Source organism: Manacus candei, unplaced genomic scaffold (assembly GCF_025592945.1).
Source record: "Manacus candei isolate 608988 ecotype Guabito, Panama unplaced genomic scaffold, ASM2559294v1 h1tg000139l, whole genome shotgun sequence".
Classification (NCBI taxonomy): Eukaryota; Metazoa; Chordata; class Aves; order Passeriformes; family Pipridae; genus Manacus; species Manacus candei.
Window position 1 is genome coordinate 1305808 of NW_026138187.1, and position 19176 is coordinate 1324983.

At 51.2% G+C, this 19176-nt stretch overlaps 1 protein-coding gene across 2 annotated transcripts in view; it reads right to left on the reverse strand.

Annotated features, from left to right (window-relative positions):
* PKP1 (plakophilin 1) overlaps window positions 1-16326 on the reverse strand; it is a 50236-nt gene extending 33910 nt beyond the window's left edge. For both annotated transcript variants that reach the window (XM_051771660.1, XM_051771661.1), the window contains exons 1-2: window positions 15774-16326; window positions 7811-7911 (exon numbers count right to left, since the gene is read on the reverse strand). In XM_051771660.1, the coding sequence (XP_051627620.1) occupies window positions 7811-7911; window positions 15774-15975 (303 nt within the window). In that variant the 5' untranslated portion in view covers window positions 15976-16326. The remainder of the gene's footprint in view (window positions 1-7810; window positions 7912-15773) is intronic.
* Window positions 16327-19176: the final 2850 nt, after the last annotated feature.

Sequence of the window (19176 nt, forward strand, 5' to 3'; positions counted from 1 at the left end):
TCCGCCCTTCAGGAGTGGGGACAAATGCTGGAAAAGGTGAGGAAGTCCCTCAGAGTGGGGTGGGGACAGAAAGCAGTGATTCCCTCTGCACTGAAAGATCTGGAAACAGTTTTGGAGGGCTTGGAAGGCTGTCACCAAGACTTCTCCCCTTGGGAAGTGATAAGTCAGGGCAGTTTGGTAGGTCTCTCCTTCCAGCACACAATTCCTGTGGTAATGTGAGTTTGCAGCCCAGAAAGCCAATGATGTCCTGGGCTCATCCCACAGCGTGGGCAGGAGGTGAGTGAGGTGATCATCCCCCTCTACTCTGCTAAGGTGAGACCCCACCTGGAGTACTGCCTACAGTCCTGGTGTCCCCAACATAAGGACTTGGAACTGTTGGAGCAAGTTCAGAGGAGGCCACAAAGATGATAAAGGGACCGGAGCACCTCCCCTATGGAGACAGGCTGGGAGAGCTGGGGCTGTTCAGCCTGGAGAGGAGGAGATCGTGTGGAGACCTCACAGCACCTTCCAGGATCTGAAGGGGCCTACAGGGAAGCTGGAGAGGGACTGTTCATCAGGAATTGGAGTGACAGGACAAGGGGGAATGGATTCACACTGATGTAGAGTAGGTTTAGATTAGATATTATGAAGAAATTCTTCCCTGTGAGGGTGGTGAGGCCCTGGCACAGGTTGCCCAGAGGAGCTGTGGCTGCCCCATCCCTGGAAGTGTCCAAGGCCAGGCTGGACGGGGCTTGGAGCAACCTGGGCTGGTGGAAGGTGTCCCTACCCATGGCAGGGGTTGGGATGAGATGAGCTTTACAGTCCCCACTACCCAAACCATCCCATGATTCTGTGATTCCAGCCATTCCAGTGTCCTGTAGGATTCAGGAGGACGCTCATGTGCAGCCAGGCAACCCAACATCCTGAATTTTAGCCTGAACTTCTCCTCCCTGCTGTGAACTGTTTGAGGCCAGGCCTTGGCAAATGTTCATTCATATTAAAACAAGGAAGGGAGGGACAGGAGGAAAGGCAGCACTGGGAGCACTGGTGCTCCTGCCAGGCCCAGGCAGTAAGTGCCTCCCTGCACTGGCAGCAGCACAGGCCTGCCTGTAAATTAATAAGCATTTGTGGATCACCAGTTCTCAGCCTGCAATATGTTTCAGGAACAGCAGTTGGAATATCCAACAGTCTCACAAAACAGGTGAATAAACATCTTCAGCCTTTTATTTCAGCTGGAATACAACTGGTTCTAAAGAGAAAGTCAAAATGCCACTGTCCCAATCATTGGTCGTGAGTCCTTTTCTCTCTTATTCTTCCGTAAACTCCTTTGCTTGTCAGGAAAAGTCCCTCCCCTCCTGCTGCTTTTCAGAGAAGCAGAGGCACAGAGCAAGGTGCTGCTCTGGTGCCAGCTCTGCCTTTCCATGGGTGTTTCTGCCTCCTGCATCTGAGGACGCGATCAGTTCATTACCTGGCTCTCATTTCTTTTCCCCCTTGCAATTTGTTTGTTTCTAGAGCAGCAGACAGGGAGAAGTGAAGGGCTCCGTATAAACACGTCAGGAGCAGGTTTCTCCCAGGCTGGAGGGCAAAGCACAGGCGGTGCAACATGACAGGTCCCACCCTGAGTGATGGGTGGGGAAAACTCCTGGTGCTGCTTGCGAAACGCTCCAGCTGCTGCCTCCTGCACTCTCCATCGCAGGGAGAAAAATTGCAAAACCAGCAAATACATTGTTTATCTGTTTCTGAAATGCTCTTTCCCACCTCTCCTGGGTGCTGCCTTTCGCTATGATTTTTCATTTGTTGGAGTGTTTTTTTGTAATGCAGCTGAGATTTAGGTCTCGGTTGTTCAGTTTGTTCTGTCCAGGGAAGGCAATGTCCAACTTGCTACTCCAAAGTGTGAAGCCTCTTGAAAAACCTCACAGGGACAACAGGATCTGACCAAGCAACCAAGTGCAATGACTCTAAATCTTGGTTTTCTTTGACAAGATTGCCCAAACCACTCTATTTTGGGGTTCTTTTAAACTTGAATGCGTCATCACAGGAAATGACACATTTGGACCTGAAATCCCAGTGGAACAAAGCTCCCACTGACAATGGGAGATGTTTGTCCATGGAAGCAAAGCCAGGCAGGGATAGCAGGAAGCGATTCTGCCCCACAGTGACAACGCACATGCAGATAAAGCACTTGGGAGAGAAAGCTGTGCAACCTTCTCCCACAGAGGCCATTTGGTTAAGAATTTTTATAGTCTCTAGAGCAGAGGGATCACCAAAGTGTGTGTTTTTCATTAGTGCCATAACTGACATAATTGCTACAGGGACCCAGCTGGGGGGGGCAGGGCAGGACAGAGCCTGAGGCTCTAGCAGTGGGGCCTGAGGGAAGCAGTGGTGAGCACAGGTGGACCAATAGCCACTGGTCCCCACCTGTTCTGTGCCAAGATCCAGCTGAGTTAACTGCTTTAATTGGAGCACCATTAGGCCTGACAAATATTCCTTGGTCTGGGAGCAGGGCTGCTCTCAGAGACATTCCTCACTGAAGTAACATCTGAGCCCCTCATGACAAGAAAGACATTGAGGGGCTGGAGTGTGTCCACAGAATGGAACGGAGTTGGGAAAGGGGCTGGAGCAGCAGGAGCAGCTGAAGGAGCTGGGGGGGCTCAACCTGGAGAAAAGGAGGCTCAGGGGGGACCTTCTGGCTCTGCAACTCCCTGACAGGAGGGGGGAGGCGAGGGGGGTCGGGCTCTGCTCCCGGGGAACAAGGGAAAGGACGAGAGGGAACGGCCTCAAGTTGTGCCAGGGGAGGCTCAGGTTGGACATTAGGAGGGATATCTTCCTGGAAAGGGTGGTCAGGCATTGGAAGGGAAGTGGTGGAGTCCCCATCCCTAGAGGTGTCCAAGGAAGGACTAGACATGGCACTCAATGCTCTGGGCTGTGTGGCAAGGCAGGATTGGGCACAGGCTGGACTCGGTGATCTTGCAGGTCTTTTCCAGCCTTAACAGTTCTGTGATTCTGTGAGAGCTCCAGGCTGAGGTCAGCTCTGTGGGGATGAGGGTCTGCTCACCCTGTTGAAGGCAGAGCATCCCAACATCCAAGATTTCCAACCCAGCACACCAGGGGCTCATTTGCCCCTTGTTTGGGGCAGTCCTGGGGGGGCTTATACCCACACCAGACCAGTGTGTGTCCTTCTCGTGGAAGCAGCAGCACAGGGAGCCCGTGTGGGTTTCTGCACCTTGTCCTGGTACTGCCTCATCTTGATCGTGCCAGGACAGACATGGGACTTGGGAGTGCCCCTGACTCTCTTTCAGGGATGGACTTGCCAATCCAGCAGACCCAGGCAAGTGCAGGGTGGCAGTGGAACTCAGAGGGTCTTTGCTGATGGCACTCCACACTCTGCCTTCTGTGGTGTTTGGGGTTTTGCACCACACATGCTGCAACTCAGGGACCACCAGGCTGTGCCCTTGGCTTTGAGCCCACTCCTTGAACAGACCCTATTGAAGGGGTGGTATTGAGGTGTCAGAATCAAGGGGGCAGCTCATGCTGGGACTTCTCCTGCCGTGATTGCACCACTCTGGGTGCCCTAGTTCAGCCTCCTTAAACCTCCCTCAGGTTTGTCTGTGTAAATCGTGGTGGTGACCACTGAACCTCCTGTGGGACCTGTGGCATTGCTCAGGCCTTACATCAGGACACAGCACACACAGCTCCTGCTGGGTGGCTTTGGAAACTGGTGGCCACTCAGAACTCACATTGTCAGTAGGGTGACAAATGTCTCTAGGGGTCTTCAAGGCTCGACAGCACCTGGATTGAAACATCACCTAACCCATTAGTGCACCCCAGGATGGTCTCTCTGCAAAGGAACCTTCTTGAAGGTCAGACATCCCTGAAGACTGAACATCCCTGAAGGCTGAGCCAACCCCTGGCACATGAGCCAAGGAAATGCTGCAGACAAGTGCAAACCTCTGCTGTCCAAGTGCCTGTTTCTGCAGTGGCACTGATTCCAGTGTTGCCTACTACTACTACTACTACTACTACTACTACTACTACTACTACTACTACTTCTACTACTACTACTACTACTACTATTTGTACTACAGTGAGTACCTACTCGAGCAGTTACTCACTGCAGTGCCAGGTACAATAATGCTGCAAGCAAGGCACTGTACAAGAGGAATAAAGAGAAAGTAATCTTTAATAAAGGGTAAATCAAAGGTTTCAGTCAGCAGTGTTAGAATAGAAATATTAAGTCTATGGTTTTTCCACAGAATTGGAAAAGCCCTCTAAGCTCATCAAGTGGAACCATTCCCCCAGCACTGCCACAGTCACCACTAAACCATATCCCCAAGTGCCATATCCACACATTTTTTGCTCTGCCACTGCCCTGAGCAGCCTGTGCCAAGTTGACTGATCCAGAGAGAGCTCTCCTCCTCCAGATCTATCATTTCTTTTGCTCTAATATTTTAACATCAGTATCATAAGGTTGGGAAGAAAACACAGAAGCAAAAGGGAAGACGCATTTTCAGGAAGACACAAGTCAAGACAAAAGGAGGAAGCCAGGGATAACAGCTTTTAAAAGCTGTGGGTGAGACAGGAAACCTCCTGTCGTTTAACATCACCATCTAAGGCAATGTCTTGGATTAAGGCAATTTAAGGGCAGTGTCTCAGTTGCAGGTGCTGTGGAGCAGCAACGTGGACATGGATTGCCTGCTACACCTTTTTAGCTCCAGGGGCATTAAGAGTAAGCAATTTTCCTCAATACAAAACTAGGTCATTTCCCCGAAGTATCTGAATTTGCCTCTGTACCTCAAAGACTCTGCTGCTTCTGAGGCACATTCTCAGCTCCAGGTCCAGCTGGAAAGAAGTCCAGCAATTTCATTCTTCAAAAATAGATTCACTTTATCTTTGTTTTCATGCCTTACAACCTGGGGATTGCAAACAGGAAACATTTTTTAGAAAGCCTAGGACCTACACAGACTTCAAACAGGTCTGTAGACCAAAGCTCAAGTTAGCCCAGGCTGGAGGCTGCTGATGGAGGTGTGTAAACCTTTAATACTTTCTGGAAAGAAGCAAAATGGAGGAGGTTCCTCAGTGTGGTTGGGGAGTATGATGTCTGTTAAGCTTGTTAAGCAGATTTAGGCTTGAGGTTATATTTTCCAATGTGCCAATGGCACTTGAGACTCATCGCCCCGAACTGCAGCCTGTTATGTGACTGCTCCCATCCAGCTCCCAGTGGCAGGAGATAGGAATCCAGAGGGGCTGATTCATCCTGACCTGACAGATCTCCAAGATATAGGAGATGAATCACCTCCTCATACTTCTCTCTTTGTTGGCCAGGGGAGGAGGCCAGACGACTTGTTAGGACTAAATGGCTGATTTTCAGATAGACACAGTTAGGTAAGACAGATTTTACTGTGAATCCTTCACAAGTCCCAGTCCTGAACAGTAGCCCAGGTCCTGAAGACCTTTACCAAAATTTTCTGAAACAAAAGGCTTGTAAGACATTTAAATTTGGAGACAGACCTTCTCTCATCAATAACAGCAGAAGAGTCAGAAAACAGACAGAGTCCATGGTGAACCACAAGTGACTGAAATTCTGTGTCCACGGGACTCTGGTGTCTAGTGGAGGCCCTGATCTTCAGAACAGATCTTCACCAGAACACCACCATTGCTGGCTGAAATCCCCAGCAGCCAGTGGCATTCCTACCTATCTAGGATTTGTCCAGATGTCACAATATTTGGGAAGAACAAAATTAAACAATAATCCTCAGACCAGCAACACTGACTGCAGTACCATGTTCCCAGCATGAACATGAGCATGAGCTCAAAGGGCTGTTGCAGAGCTGGGCTGAGCTTCTTCTCTCTAACAAGAAATTCATCCAGAAACTATTGAAATGGCTGAGACAGAGCATTTCTGCTTACACAAAGCATAACAAACTCCATTCAGGAATCACAATGGACAACAGAAATATATCATTGAAACAAAACCTCACAACCATTTCACTTATGAGGCTCGGAGACTCCACTTCTGCCTCAGGAGGTGCCTCAGCTGCAAATTTCTGGTGGCCACAAAACCCCTGCCAGTTTACCATGCCCAGACCCTTCTGCTGGGTCTTAGGGATGGAGAGAGGACAGTTAAATGGATGGACCTTTGCTCTGACCCGTCACAGAACCCCAGACTGGTTTGGGTTGGAAGGGACCGTAAAGCTCATCTTGTTCCACCCCCTGCCATGTGCAGGGACACCTTCCACTGTCCCAGATTGCTCCAGGCCCTGTCCAACCTGGCTTTGGACACTTCCAGGGATGGGGCAGCCACAGCTTCTCTGGGCAACCTGTGCCAGGGCCTCCCCACCCTCCCAGGGAAGAATTCCTCCCCAATATCCCCTCTGCCCCTGCCCTCTGGCGGTTTGAAGCCATCCCCCCTTGTCACTCCAGTCACTTGTAAATAGTTTCTCTTCGTGTTTCCTGTGGGCTCCCTTAAGGTCCTGGAAGGCCACAATTAGGTCACCCCAAGGCCTTCTCTTCTCCAGGATGAAGAGTTCCAATTGTCTCAGCCTTTCCTCACAGCAGAGCTGCTCCATCCCCTTAGTCAACTTGGTGGCCTCCTCTGGACTTGCTTTTCCAGTCACAGTCACTATAGTCACCCTTTTGGTGGCAGAAACCCCTCTGTCTGGGATTTAAGCAGTGCAGCAAAAGGCACTGAAACAAGACAACAGACAAGGTGCAAATAAAAATTTCAAAGAGACTCCAGTGCTCCCAGTTTTCCTGATGAACATGCAGCAAACCTAATGATGCAAACCCAGCAAGAGACATCACTGCCTTGAAGCAAGTGTGCTACACCAAGGCCATTGGGAATGACACAGGAATCCTTCTGAAGCTGAGGAATGCTGATGCTGTGAACAGGCAGAGGATCCAGCAGCTACCAGGAAAAGCTGCAACCCTCTGTCTGTGTGCTTGAAGCCAACAAAAGCACCTTTCCTGGTTCAAGCCTTTGATAGTTGACTCAGAGCTGCTTTGCAGTCCCAGAGTTGTTGAAAGAAGCCCTTTCCTTTTCTCATATTCAAATCCCAGAGCTGAATTGTTCCTTTCTACTTCAGAGCTGATGAAAAGCAAGGAAAAAACAGAACACAGGTCTGAGGTGGAACATGAGCACAAGTTGTGCCAGTGGACTGTGGAGTGGTTTGGAGTGATTCCTTGTGTACCAAGAGTCTGTCACCAAGGACAGGACCAGGACTCTGTGGGATGTCCTGCACAAAGACAAGGACTATCTCACCTCTGCTTTTTCTGGCGATCTGTAACAATTTTTTTGGAAGTCACTGCGGGAGAACTGGACAATGTTTTTTTTTCCAAGAACAGAGAATATCTAGCAAGGGTCTGCACCAGCATGAGATTGGGAATAGCAACACAGTTTTAATGCAGATCCCCTGGTCATCACCCCTCAACCACATTAATGTTATTCAAAGGGACATTTTGGTGCACAGAAACAAAAGTGGAAACTGCTCCAGGTGAGCAATGGATGTGCTCCAAACTTGAACTGAGCTTTAAGAGTCTGACCCCAACACTGATCCTTCAGACAGCTTCAAAACCCTTTCATGTCGATATTAATCCACAAAACCAAACTAAATCTTGTCCACACTGAAGTCCCCAAGCACATAAGACATAGATGGAGGGTCCTCAATCATCCTCCTCCGTTGCACTGAATCACTTTCTAAGAGAACACAGTGGTGCATAATCTCTCTTGGGCAAGTTTCTGAAGCACTGTGACCTTCCTACAAGACTGTGAGAGGGTTCTTTCTGTACAGCACCTCAGAGCAAGCCACAGTTCCCAGATCAAAGAGTATCTTACCGGGTATCCCCAGCTGCTGTTCCCTGTCTGGGTTTTGGTGTAGTAGCTGCCCCGGGATGTCCCGTAGCCATAACCATCAGCTAAACCATCATACATGGAACCTGTAAAGGGAAAAAAAATGTCTTCAGCAGGAGAAAGTATGCCCACTGGACACCTTTCAGAGCACAAGGCTCTTTTTTTCCAGCAAGTTTAGTTACAGAGTAGTAACAGTTATAAATCTCAACAGGAACATAGAAAATAAAGGCTGTAAGTTGAGCCCTTGCCATTGCAGGCAACTCACAGCAGATGTTTATTCCAGAATAGCTCTTGGAAACTCCAGCTCTCAGACCACAGGTGACACCCTAAGGTTTTCAGCACAACAGACCCAGTGCCATAAAATCTACAGCAGACAAGCAGAAGGGGTCAGAGACCAGGCCAGTGTCTTAGGTCACACAATCACAGAATCATGGAATGGTTTGGGTTGGAAGGGACCTCAAAGCCCATCTCATTCCATCCCCTGCCTTGGGCAGGGACACCTTCCACTAGCCCAGGTTGCTCCAAGCCCCGTCCAACCTGGCCTTGGACACTTCCAGGGATGGGGCAGCCACAGCTTCTCTGGGCACCCTGTGCCAGGGCCTCCCCACCATCATGGCAGAGAATTTTTTTCTAATAGATAATATAAACCTACTCTCTGTCAGTGTGAAGCCATTCCACCTTGTCCTGTCACTCCAGGCCCTTGTAAACAGTCTCTCTCCATGTTTCTTGTGGGCTCCCCTCAGGTACTGGAAGGTCACAATTAGGTCACCCTGAAGCTTCTCTTCTCCAGGCTGAACAATCCCAATTCCCTCAGCCTTTCCTCACAGCAGAGCTGCTCCATCCCTCTGATCAGCTTGGTGGTCTCCTCTTTGCTATATGAGAGGAACTTGATGATATTTTGTGCTGCACAGCCTGGAAGGTCTGACCCTGGAACACTCTTCCCTTGTTCTGACCTGGAGATAAATTCAAATTCCCTCTCTGGAGGAAAAACCCATTCCTGACCCTTTCCCTGGTCTGCCTTTCTGTGTCTGAGTCCCAACAACCACATCAACACAAGCAGCCTGAGCAAGGCTTGCTAAAATCAATAAATAGCCAATAACAAACACAATGGGTAAAGGATGATCAAATCTGTTTAACACATGGGGATCTAAAATAGTCAAACACTAAAAAGCCTAATTTCACTGCCTTAAATTTTAATGTCATCTCTAAAAGATCACTTGGGGTGTTTGCCCTTTCTTTTCCTGAACATGTATCAAGCTCCATCATTATTTTTGGGATGATGGCGAGATAAATGAGTCTAGATCTCAGATATGCTTTTTAAACATCTTGGATCAGGAGGAACCCATCAGCCACTTCTACTGTTCCTCAGTGCTATAACCAGGGTGTTTGGATTTACCTATCCCAGCCCTTCCAAAAGCTGTCTCTCCCCAGTAGCCTTTGGCAATGCAAACCTTGGATCCGTCCCAAAAATATTCTACTCCACGTTCATCACTACAGGGAAAAATGAAGCAAGTCATTTTCTTTCCACAGTGAAATTTTCTTAACCCCCTTCAGGTGGTCCAAAAGAGTTTAAGGTCATTTAAGTTTCATTTTCAAAAGTGCTCAAGAATTGTGGCATCCCAGGTCCCGTTATGAGGAAATGCAAACCCTACACTCCAATTAACTTCCAGGGGAAGCTCTGAATGTCTAACAAAGTACAAAATCAGGACATACCTGTCTCAGCTTATGCACCTAAACTGGGGAGTAATGTCAGAAATATCCTAATCTTTGTGATTGTTTGATAAGACTCATCCCTTAGATAAACTGGATGAGCTCAACCACAAAGGCCCCGAAGCCACTCCAGTCTTCTACAGCCACTGATCCTTGGAATAAACCTGATTTATTGCCTTGCCTGAGGCTCCCAGAACCTGTTATGGTGATTTGGTTTGTGGCTAAAAATTCTTGCATTTTCTCAGGAAGATGATTCCTGTGGATAATAATGAGATTTGCTTTCTGTTGTCAACAAGAGAGGAGTGAGTCTGTAGGGATGGGAGCACCTGGAGAACATCACCCAGTGCAGATTAGGCAACAGTGAGGTGTTTTCACCTGTGCAGGAAACCACAGGACCTCATTTTCCATAGGCCAGAGCCTTGGTGGGCATTGCTCCTTATGGACATCTCTCTAGCCCTGATTGTTTTAGGTATATAAAGCTGCACAGAACTTGCTGATAAATCATGGACATGGCCATGGCCATGCAATGGGACATTCAGCCATGTCCTTCACCTTGTGCTCCCTCACTGCTCAGGGATTCCCAGAGCAGGAATTAGTGCTGGGCCTCAGCAGCAGAAAGGCAGGGATGGAAATGGGAAGTTTGGGCCAGAGTTACCTAATAGCCATAATTCTGAGCACAAAGATAAAGCCATCCCATGATAATTTCCTGGGAATTCCTTCTTTGAATCGACCTCTTGTTCTCTGTAAACACCATGTAACTGCAGGAGGGAGGACCAGGGAGCATTTTGCTGACACAGTGAGGGAGCAGGTGCAAGAAAGGGTTTTTGGGCATGACTTCGCAGGTCCATCTGACCAGCCCTCCCTGGGGACCAGCTTTTCCTTTCAGGATCTGTTCTTGCCATGCACTGCACTCAAGACTCAAGGACTTTGGATTTGAACAAGGAGACACCAAAAAATAAGCCAGTTTGGGCACATCTCTGATTTTCTTGGATAAATTCACCGCTATGTGGCTGAATTCAGGAGACTGGGCAGTTCATGCAAGTTTATGTCCTTCAGTTGTGGAAGAGTTGCCTTCACCTCGAAGAACTCGTATATAAGAGCTTATAAATACATAATTATATAGAACCTCAAATGTTCAAGGCATTTTGAAGTCACCTTGCTGGTTGGAGAAGATGCTTCTCTTGCCACCACACAACTGTGATTTTATTGCTTGGAGAGCTCAGTCTGAAGGGCAGGAAGGACCTGGGAATTTTCTGATGGAGGTGGCTAAAGAAAACATCATCTTTGTTTGTTTCTGAAAGTTTAGACACTTCTTTGCCAGGTTCATCTTGAGAACCAGCTTGGAGGTGTCATCAGCCCTCAGGGAGAGGAAGGACATTCCTCTTTTCAACCACCTCAAGGGTAAAGACCGTACAAGCTGGTCACAGGTCCTCAGAGTCTGGGATCAAACCAGACAATCTCAAAAAACCCCACACTTTTGCAGGGTGTGGAAATGCTCTTTGGGGGAGGTGACTCCCTGGTGCTTTTTTCTAGCTATGTCCATATATCTGTGTCCCATTTGTTGTCATCCAGCCCAGCTGGTTGGGTCTCTGAAGTGCCCACGTGCACTTGAACAAACAGAGAGCCAATTAAAACCACCATATTCGTAGTAGATAACAGAGAATCAGAGAATCACTCAGGTTGGAAAAGCCCTCTAAGGTCACTGAGTCCCACCATTAACCCAGCACTGCTGTGGTCACCACTAACCCGTGTCCCCAAGTGCCACATCCACGGGCCTTTTGAGCACTTCCAGGGATGGTGACTCCACCACTGCCCTGGGCAGCCTGGACCAGTGCCTGACCAGCCTTTCCAGGAAGAAATTCCTCCCAAATATCCAAGCTAAACCTCCCCTGGCACAACTTGTGGCTGTTCCCTCTTGTCCTGTCCCTTGTTCCCTGGGAGCAGAGCCCGATGCCCACCGGGCTCCACCCTCCTGTGAAGGAGTTGGAGAGAGCCAGAAGGTCCCCCCTGAGCCTCCTTTTCTCCAGGCTGAGCCCCCCCAGCTCCCTCAGCTGCTCCTCATAACAAAGGACCACTCAACAGATGGAACAGAGGCAGAAAAGACGTGGTTCAAATCCCTCAGATGAAGCTCAGCCTCCCAGTGACCACACTGTGGACAGGAAATCCCCCTGAGGGCTGCTCAGCCTCTCCCCCTCCCAGGTTATCATTCCCCCAAGACATTTCCTTCAAAACCTGGTCAATTTAAAATCTCATTGACCTTCACTGGGAGAATCCATGAGGGTAAAATCTAATTAAAATGGGTAAGAATTGCAATATCTTGCACTTTGCACCCCTGTGGGCCCCCACTACATTCTCCCCTTGCCCTTATCCTCCTCTGTGTCCCTATTATGGATCATTGCAGAGCAAACTGAGACTTCTGCCTAACCCAATATGCCTATTCTTGATGAGTTCTTTGCTTTCTTCAAAGGCAGCTTTCCTCTCAAAGCTGAGAGCTGATGGCAAGGGGAAGAATTGGGTTCAAAGTGCCAGCAAAGGCTTCAACTGGACACACAAAGCCAACGTGGAGCATTGTGGAAAAGGATGCATGTTAATAAATATTAATCTGTGGCAGGGAAAGGCAAGACAAGAACCTGGCACTTGTAGTGCAGGCTAGACAAGTTAAATCATAAACTATGCACGGCTTTCAAACAATAAGGATGATTAAACATAGGAAAAACACAGTAAGAGAAGAGAGTCTGTGGGAGGCACAAAGCAAAGCCTGGGTGCCTTCTAGGAGAGAGGTGGTAGTGAAATCCCAGACGCTGAGATTCTTGCAGGAATGACCAAACTTCGTTTATGCTTCTGGCCTATGAGATAAAGAGATTTGGTACTTTTTTCTGACCCAACAATCTGAGGTTTGTGGAAGAGTGGGAGGCTTTCGCTGAATCATGCTGGGGGAAGGGTACAGAAGTCTTCAAAAGACTTGCTACTCCCAAAATTTCCTCCTTCCTTCACATCAGTGTGATGACCCCCATTGAAACTAGGTGGGATCCCATCAGAGCTCAGTGGGATTTCTCCCCTCTCAGCCACAGCCAGCACAGGAATCCTCTCAATCCCAGCTCAGCCATGAGGCAGTTGGATATGACACTCCTTGTGACAAGTCACAGGCAGAACTTTTCTTTAGCCAGAGGACTTTGCAGACCAGCACTGTTGGCTACGAGGAACTGGCTCAGCTTGGCCTGGCCTTTTCTGCTGCTGTGCCAGTGAAATTCATTTTCCCTGGAAATTTGCATTACTCACAAATTCAGTGGGAGCCATCCAGTCAGGTATTCCCATGGGGAGAAGGACAGATATGCCCCAGGGCAGATACCACAGACCCAAAACCTGAGGAGAACACACCCCACTGATCCAAAACCCAAGGAGGGCAGACCCCAAAGAACCAAGAGACCCCCCCAAACCCCAGACTATGCAGTCATCCTTTGGAACACCTGTAGCTGCTGTGCTGAGACAAGACCCATTGTGGGGGCAGGCAACTGGTTTCTGCTCACTGTCCTACCCCAGTGCACACCATTTTGAGCCCAGATTGATCACCTTGCCCTTCTGTGACTTGTGCCACCTACCAGGTGACACCAGATCTTCAGAGAGAACCCACAACGCTGTGACCTGCTGGACTCCAAATAACCAACTCATTTTATTGTATCCATCAATCAGCAGGATATTGAGGGAGGGTGTGCTGACCTTCCTGAGGAGCTCTAGTTATGGGATACACCACCACCCATCCCTGCAAGAGGGTTCCATGTCCATGCTTGGTTCCTGAAGCTGGGGGAAGCTCTGGGCTGTGCTTCAGCTCTGGCTCAAAACACAGATCAAAATGCAGCAACAGACACCTGGACCTGGACCAACACCTGCCCAGACACACACAGGGAACTGTCTGGGTGCAGGGGGAACAAAGCATGTGGACATTAAGCAAGGGGCTTTGGGAATACCTTGGCTTGGGCTGCCTTTGAGGAGCATCTCTGAGAAATCCCAGGTAGCTGGTGTTGGAGGAGCATTTGGGCAGGCAGGATCCATGTCTGGCAGACCCATGTAGCCTGTTTGCAGGAAGCATTAATTTTCCTTCTCGGGCCTGCCCAGCTAATCTTTGGCCAACAGCAGTAAAAGCCAATACCTGAAAATTTAGTTTGACCAGCTCAGGCACCAATCAGGAGAAAAACCTGAGAATAAATGGCAACTTCTCACCCTTCTGGGATTCCATCCAGAAATTCACTGACAGAGCAACTGCTGGAGTGAATCAGCCACCAGGACCTTCATGCTGGCCATCCCCCCGTGGTGGGAGTGGGACAGCCTTGCCCTTGTGTGTGGAGGCAGCTCCTGGGAGCGGGATGGGACTCAGCTTCCCTGGGACACAGAAACCAGAGCTGCACATCTCCATGCAATTCCCATTCCCAGGCATTCCCAAAAGTGGCTGGAGGAGGGGTTCAGCTTGTCAAGCAGAGACGGGCAGCTTGGGAATGTGCTGTTTTTCTTTTTACCCTGTCCCATAGGTTTCACTTGGGCTCCTCTCCAAACGGAATAATCTCATGCTGCCTCCCTTCCATCCTGCCTATGGGCAGCAGTGGGAGATATTCCTCTGCCCACTTCCCCTTGAAATGCCCCTCCACTGGAAAGGGAGGCTGGCAGTGCCCTGATGCTCATCCAGAGCCCCTCATCTCATCCTGGCTTGTATTTTATTTTGTCAGGTCTGGCCCCTGACAAAAGCAATAAGCCCTCTGGAGGTGGAAGGAGATTTGCATCTCCCACTTTGGTGGCAGAAGAAAGCTCTTCTTGCCCCAGCTCCCCCCTCACCCCTTTGGAGTGCCCCAACATGGGGCACATTCCTACCACCACACAACATGGCACACATGCCCTCCACCATGAGCCTGCTCTGTTGCCCCCATCCCAGCAATTCCAATGCCTAGAGCCGGGATGACTCCCATAGGAGCACCATGTCCACACTTCACCCAGCAGCCTCGTGCCATCCGGCTTCTCATGGCAAACCAGCCCAAAACGTGTGTCTGGAGCACAACACCTCACCAGTGCTGGATTTGGCCTCACAATCTAGCTTGGAAAAGCTGCCAGGCAAGGCATAGTTCCCCCAGAAAAGTACCAGAGCCTGGCACAGCTCTCCCAGCTTTCCAGCAAACTCCCTCTACACTCTGCTCATTCCAAACACAGCTGAACATTCAGTCTTAGCCTCAGCACACCTGTCCACCCCCAAAGCCTCAAGCTTTCCTCTCCCTGGAGGACTCAGACAGGCCAGAGCTCTCTCTTACTGCCAGAGCACATCCAAGTTCATGAGATTTTGCACTGAGCTGTCTCAACGCTCTGAGTTTGCAGCTTCCAGCTTTACCTCCACACCAGCTTTCTCCAGGCACAAGGATGGCAAAGAAAACGATTTGCCAAGCCTTGAGCGACAGAGGAAGGTATTCCAGCAGGAAACCTGGCTCCAGGACTCAGCTGACTGCTTGTTTTCTGTGGCACAGTCTCAGTGCATGGAACTGGAACGGCCACCCAGACCCCAACACCCCTTTTTACTCCTCTGCACAATGGAGGGGGCTTTGAAACACCCCCACCAAACCAAGGCCAGGGACACTTCTCTGAATTCAGCTCCTTCCTGCCACTCACACCAGGGTGACCCAGAGACTCCCACACTTCTGAGCCTGCAAATGGCAGACGTGTTGGGAGCTCCAGAGGCGAATCCAAGTCGAGGTTTGTGCCCTGTGAGTGGGCACAGCTGCCTGCTCTTCACCTGCCCAACGCTCAGGAGGCAGTGAGCCCCGCAGTGTGGCCAGTTCCAGCCCCATGGCACCGTGCAGGAGCAGCTCTGTTAGCTTTGCCCATCCACGGGAGGGGATGGTGGAGAATTCCAACCACGGAAGCACTTGCAGAGGAAGGATTTGCAAAATTAGGAAGCTACTCCAGCTTTAGACCCAGGGGAAAATTGGTTAATAGCACCACACCAAAATGTCCAAGAGCCTCAGGGATGTGGAGCAGTGCAGCACTCCCGGGGGATCAGCTCCACTGGGGAGACAGTTGAGGTATCCAGCTCCAAGTTTTGTCCTAACTCTTCCATCCAGTGCAAGAGACCTCGGCATCCCCTGCTTGGGGTGACCATGAGAGACACAAACCAGTCTGTCCCCCACAAACAAAACCCCACAACAGCTCCCCAGAGCATCAGCCCTGTCCCCAGAGGGGACCCCCTCACTGTCCAGGGTTTTACCTCTGTTCGAGTGGCCCACGCTCGATGACACGGACGACTTCTGCTTCTGCCGCTTCACCGTCATCATCACCTGCTCCTGGACCCGCTGCTTTCCCGTGCCCTTGGTCTTCAGCTTGTGATCTGAGGGCAGAGCCAGCGTGGAACTGGCCTGGTCTTGGAAGCATTCATATGCCAGGGCTGTTTTCAGTGGAGAGTGAAGCATGGCTGCGATCAGACTGTGGGGCTCGGGGGGACAGGGGGCTGCACTTCACCTGAGCGTGCACGACACGGGGCGACGGCGAACGGGCTCGGACTGGGGTTAATCTGCCGAGCCCCTCCTTGCCATACGTCCCCTGGCCGAGAGTGTCTCAGGGCTCCTGCTCCCAGCTCGGCTCCCCGGCGTGTGAGCAGGCACACCCTCTGCCAGACTGGATATACAGCCCTGCTCGCACACACCCACGCGCTCCCGCCGCGGCTCCTCACGGCCCCCTCGCTGCAGGGCACGCGGCTCCCCGCGGCCCTCACCCCACAACCGCCTCCCCCAGACCCTGCCAGAGCACAGCGGGGCGAGGGGGACGTGTGGGTGCCAACGGGGAGGGGGCAAGGCTGGGAGGTGCGAGGGCTGGGGATGGACGTGGCCGTGCCTGTCGCCGCCAAGGGCTCCTGGGTGAGGCTTTGTGGGTCTGGGGAGGAAACGGTGCTCTCGGGCAGCCGGAGGGCTGGAGAATCTCCCACGCAGCCTGCACGTCCTGAGTTCTGGTATTTCCCTCAGTCTAAACTGGATCAAAATGGTTTCTCAGTGCCAAAAGTCTGGGGACACCCCTACTAGTGGGAGGCAGCATTGCACAGGCCTTGGGTCAGAGGGGCAGTGCTGCCCACAGTGCCCATTTCTGCCTGGGGTCCAACCTCCGGCCTGCCAAGGTGCTCCTGGCTCAATGTGTGCAGCTCCCAATCTGCAGAAACCTTCCTCTGCCTGCACAGGTTGCAAATCCGTGCCTCTAAACCCAGGAATGCAGAATCCCTGCAGAACACCCAGCACAGGGGTCAGGGAGGGTCCTGAGGTCCTCAGGAGAGTCACGGTGCTGCCCATGGGGGTGAGACCTCTCCCCAGAGGGTGTCCCAGTTGCTGCAGGGACAGGCCTATGGACAAACCTGCCAGGCAGAGTTGGGGCAATCTTTGCAAGCAGCTTGGAGTAGCAGGGAGAAAACCAGGACATTTAGCAAGCAGAGTAGAAGATAAAATGGCTGTGCAAGAAATGACATGCCAGGTTATGAATGTGAGCAGAGAATTTTCTCTCTGCCAAGCCACACTGCAGCAACTCGTTTGCAGAGAACTGAACCCCTTGGTGCTGGTGTGACCAGTTTCAGGTCACAGCAAGCGCTGACAAAGCTCCTGCCAAGCCACAAGAGGCTGATATGGGAGAAGAGGCAGAAACCTCATCAGGAGGGAGGCCGAGGGGAGGGTGCCCAGGGCAGAGGATTCTTGGGTCCCCCAGGACCAGGTCCTGGGTGTTTGTGCCAGCACACAGACTGGAGAAGGGCTGGGAGGAGCAGAGCCCTCTGTGCTGCCAGATGGAGGGTGCTAGAAAGGTAGAAGGGTAGTAGAAAGGACTTGTGTGGTTTCTCTCCAGTGAGAATCATCGGCACCCAGGGCTTGGCTGTCTGCAGATCTGGTGCTTTTAGCTCACAGATGCTTTATTTCATTCCCATCCATCAGGTTTCATGTTTCCCCTGGTGGTTTGTGTCCACCACATTTTGTACCAACAAGAGCAGTCTCAGAAAGCAGAGGGCAGGCTCCCCAGGAAGATGAGTGTTGTGCAGTGTCCTCTTCTGATGCTCCACAATGCTCCTCCCATGAAACCCAAGAGCAGAAAGCCAGGTTTGGTCGATGAGACACAGGACTAGAGCAACTGGAGGGTATTTGCCTTTGGTCTCTTCTCCCCTCGTTTCCTGACACCTCATCCAAGGGATGCAGAGGCTTCACTCTGGGCCATCACCCAACCTGCCCAGACTTTTAAACCATGCCCAAGCAAGTCCTGCCAGGAGGAGAGCTGAGTACTGCCCAAGACCTGGTGGCTGATGCCCAGTGAGACAGAGTGGGTGGAGTGGATGTCCTCCTTTTCTGCTGCTCCTGAGCGTTTCACAGACTGGGGATAAGTCCATGCACTTCCAGTCCAGGTAGGGAACAGCAAAGCAATACCTGGGTGTTGTTTTCCTCTGTCCTACTTGTTTCTCCTGAAAGCTTGTTATCGATGCCAAGCGATGTTTTCGCAAATCAATGACAGGCTGTCAGCGTCAGATGGCTCCTGCACAACAAAGTGCCCAGCTCTAACAAACCTGTAATGTCATTTCCCCCCGGGCAAGGAACAGCCCTCACCCTGTCCCCGTGCGGGAGAGCCGAGTGTTTATCACAGCCCGTCATTTGGCTCTGGCATCTGCCCTGTTTCATAACTCGCCCGAAATGCTGAGCTGGGCTGCGGAGCTGCGGACAGGGAGCTTAAGAGAGGCTTTCAAGAAACAATGGTTTCTTGGGGCGAGTTTGCGCGGTCTAGCCCAAGGGAGGGAATCTCCCAGGTTTCTGCAACAGACTCCAGACCTGGATCTGGAAGAGCAAAAGGTGTTTAAACAAAGGAGTTTATTGCAGCTTTATGCAAACTGCTGTTCTGCTGGGTGTCGGGGCTGGAGATGGTCCCCGAGCAGGGCACGGGGAGTGTCATCCCCAGCGAGCCCAGCGCAGCCCCGGCGCAGCAGCAAAGCCTGGATCCACCAGCGCCCGGAGCAAATTCCCTGTCTGCCAGTCTGTCTGGAGCTCACGGGCAAAGCGGGGAGGGCCGAAAGGGAAACCAAACCCGCACAGAATTCGGAGCGCGATAGGCAAAAAGATCGGGGGGTTTGAAAATCCAGTCGAAATGCCCGAGCGGGCGGTAATCTGAGGGCGAGGGGGATTCGCGGCGGTCCCGGGGCCGCGTGTGCAACACCCCGAGCATCCCATGGCTATGCCGTGACTCACGGCGCCGCACCCCACACCGGGACACGCCTTGTGCATCTGGCCTCTTCAAAGCATTTTTGCGCGAGTTCCTGGGATTCCTGCCAGCTGGCTGATCCCAATCAAAGGGCTCGCTGGCCCAACTCTGCTCCCGGAGCGCTGCGGGTTCGCTGTTCCAACTTGTCGGGTGCTCCTGAGCTGGAAGTGTCTGTGGAGGAGGAGAATTGCCCCCTAAAACTGGTGTCAGGGAGTCCAGCTCTGGGGGTTGTTTTAGCACCGAGGGTTGATTCTTCCTCAGGGCTGGTGGTCGCAGGAGGGGCAGAGGTAAAGGTGCTGGGAATTTCTTGTATTTCCCGGGATAATGCCATTTTCTGACAAGTGACTCAGCCTCACCCTGGCACATCTGAGACTCTGCAGAGCCTGGCAAGGTTTCTCCAG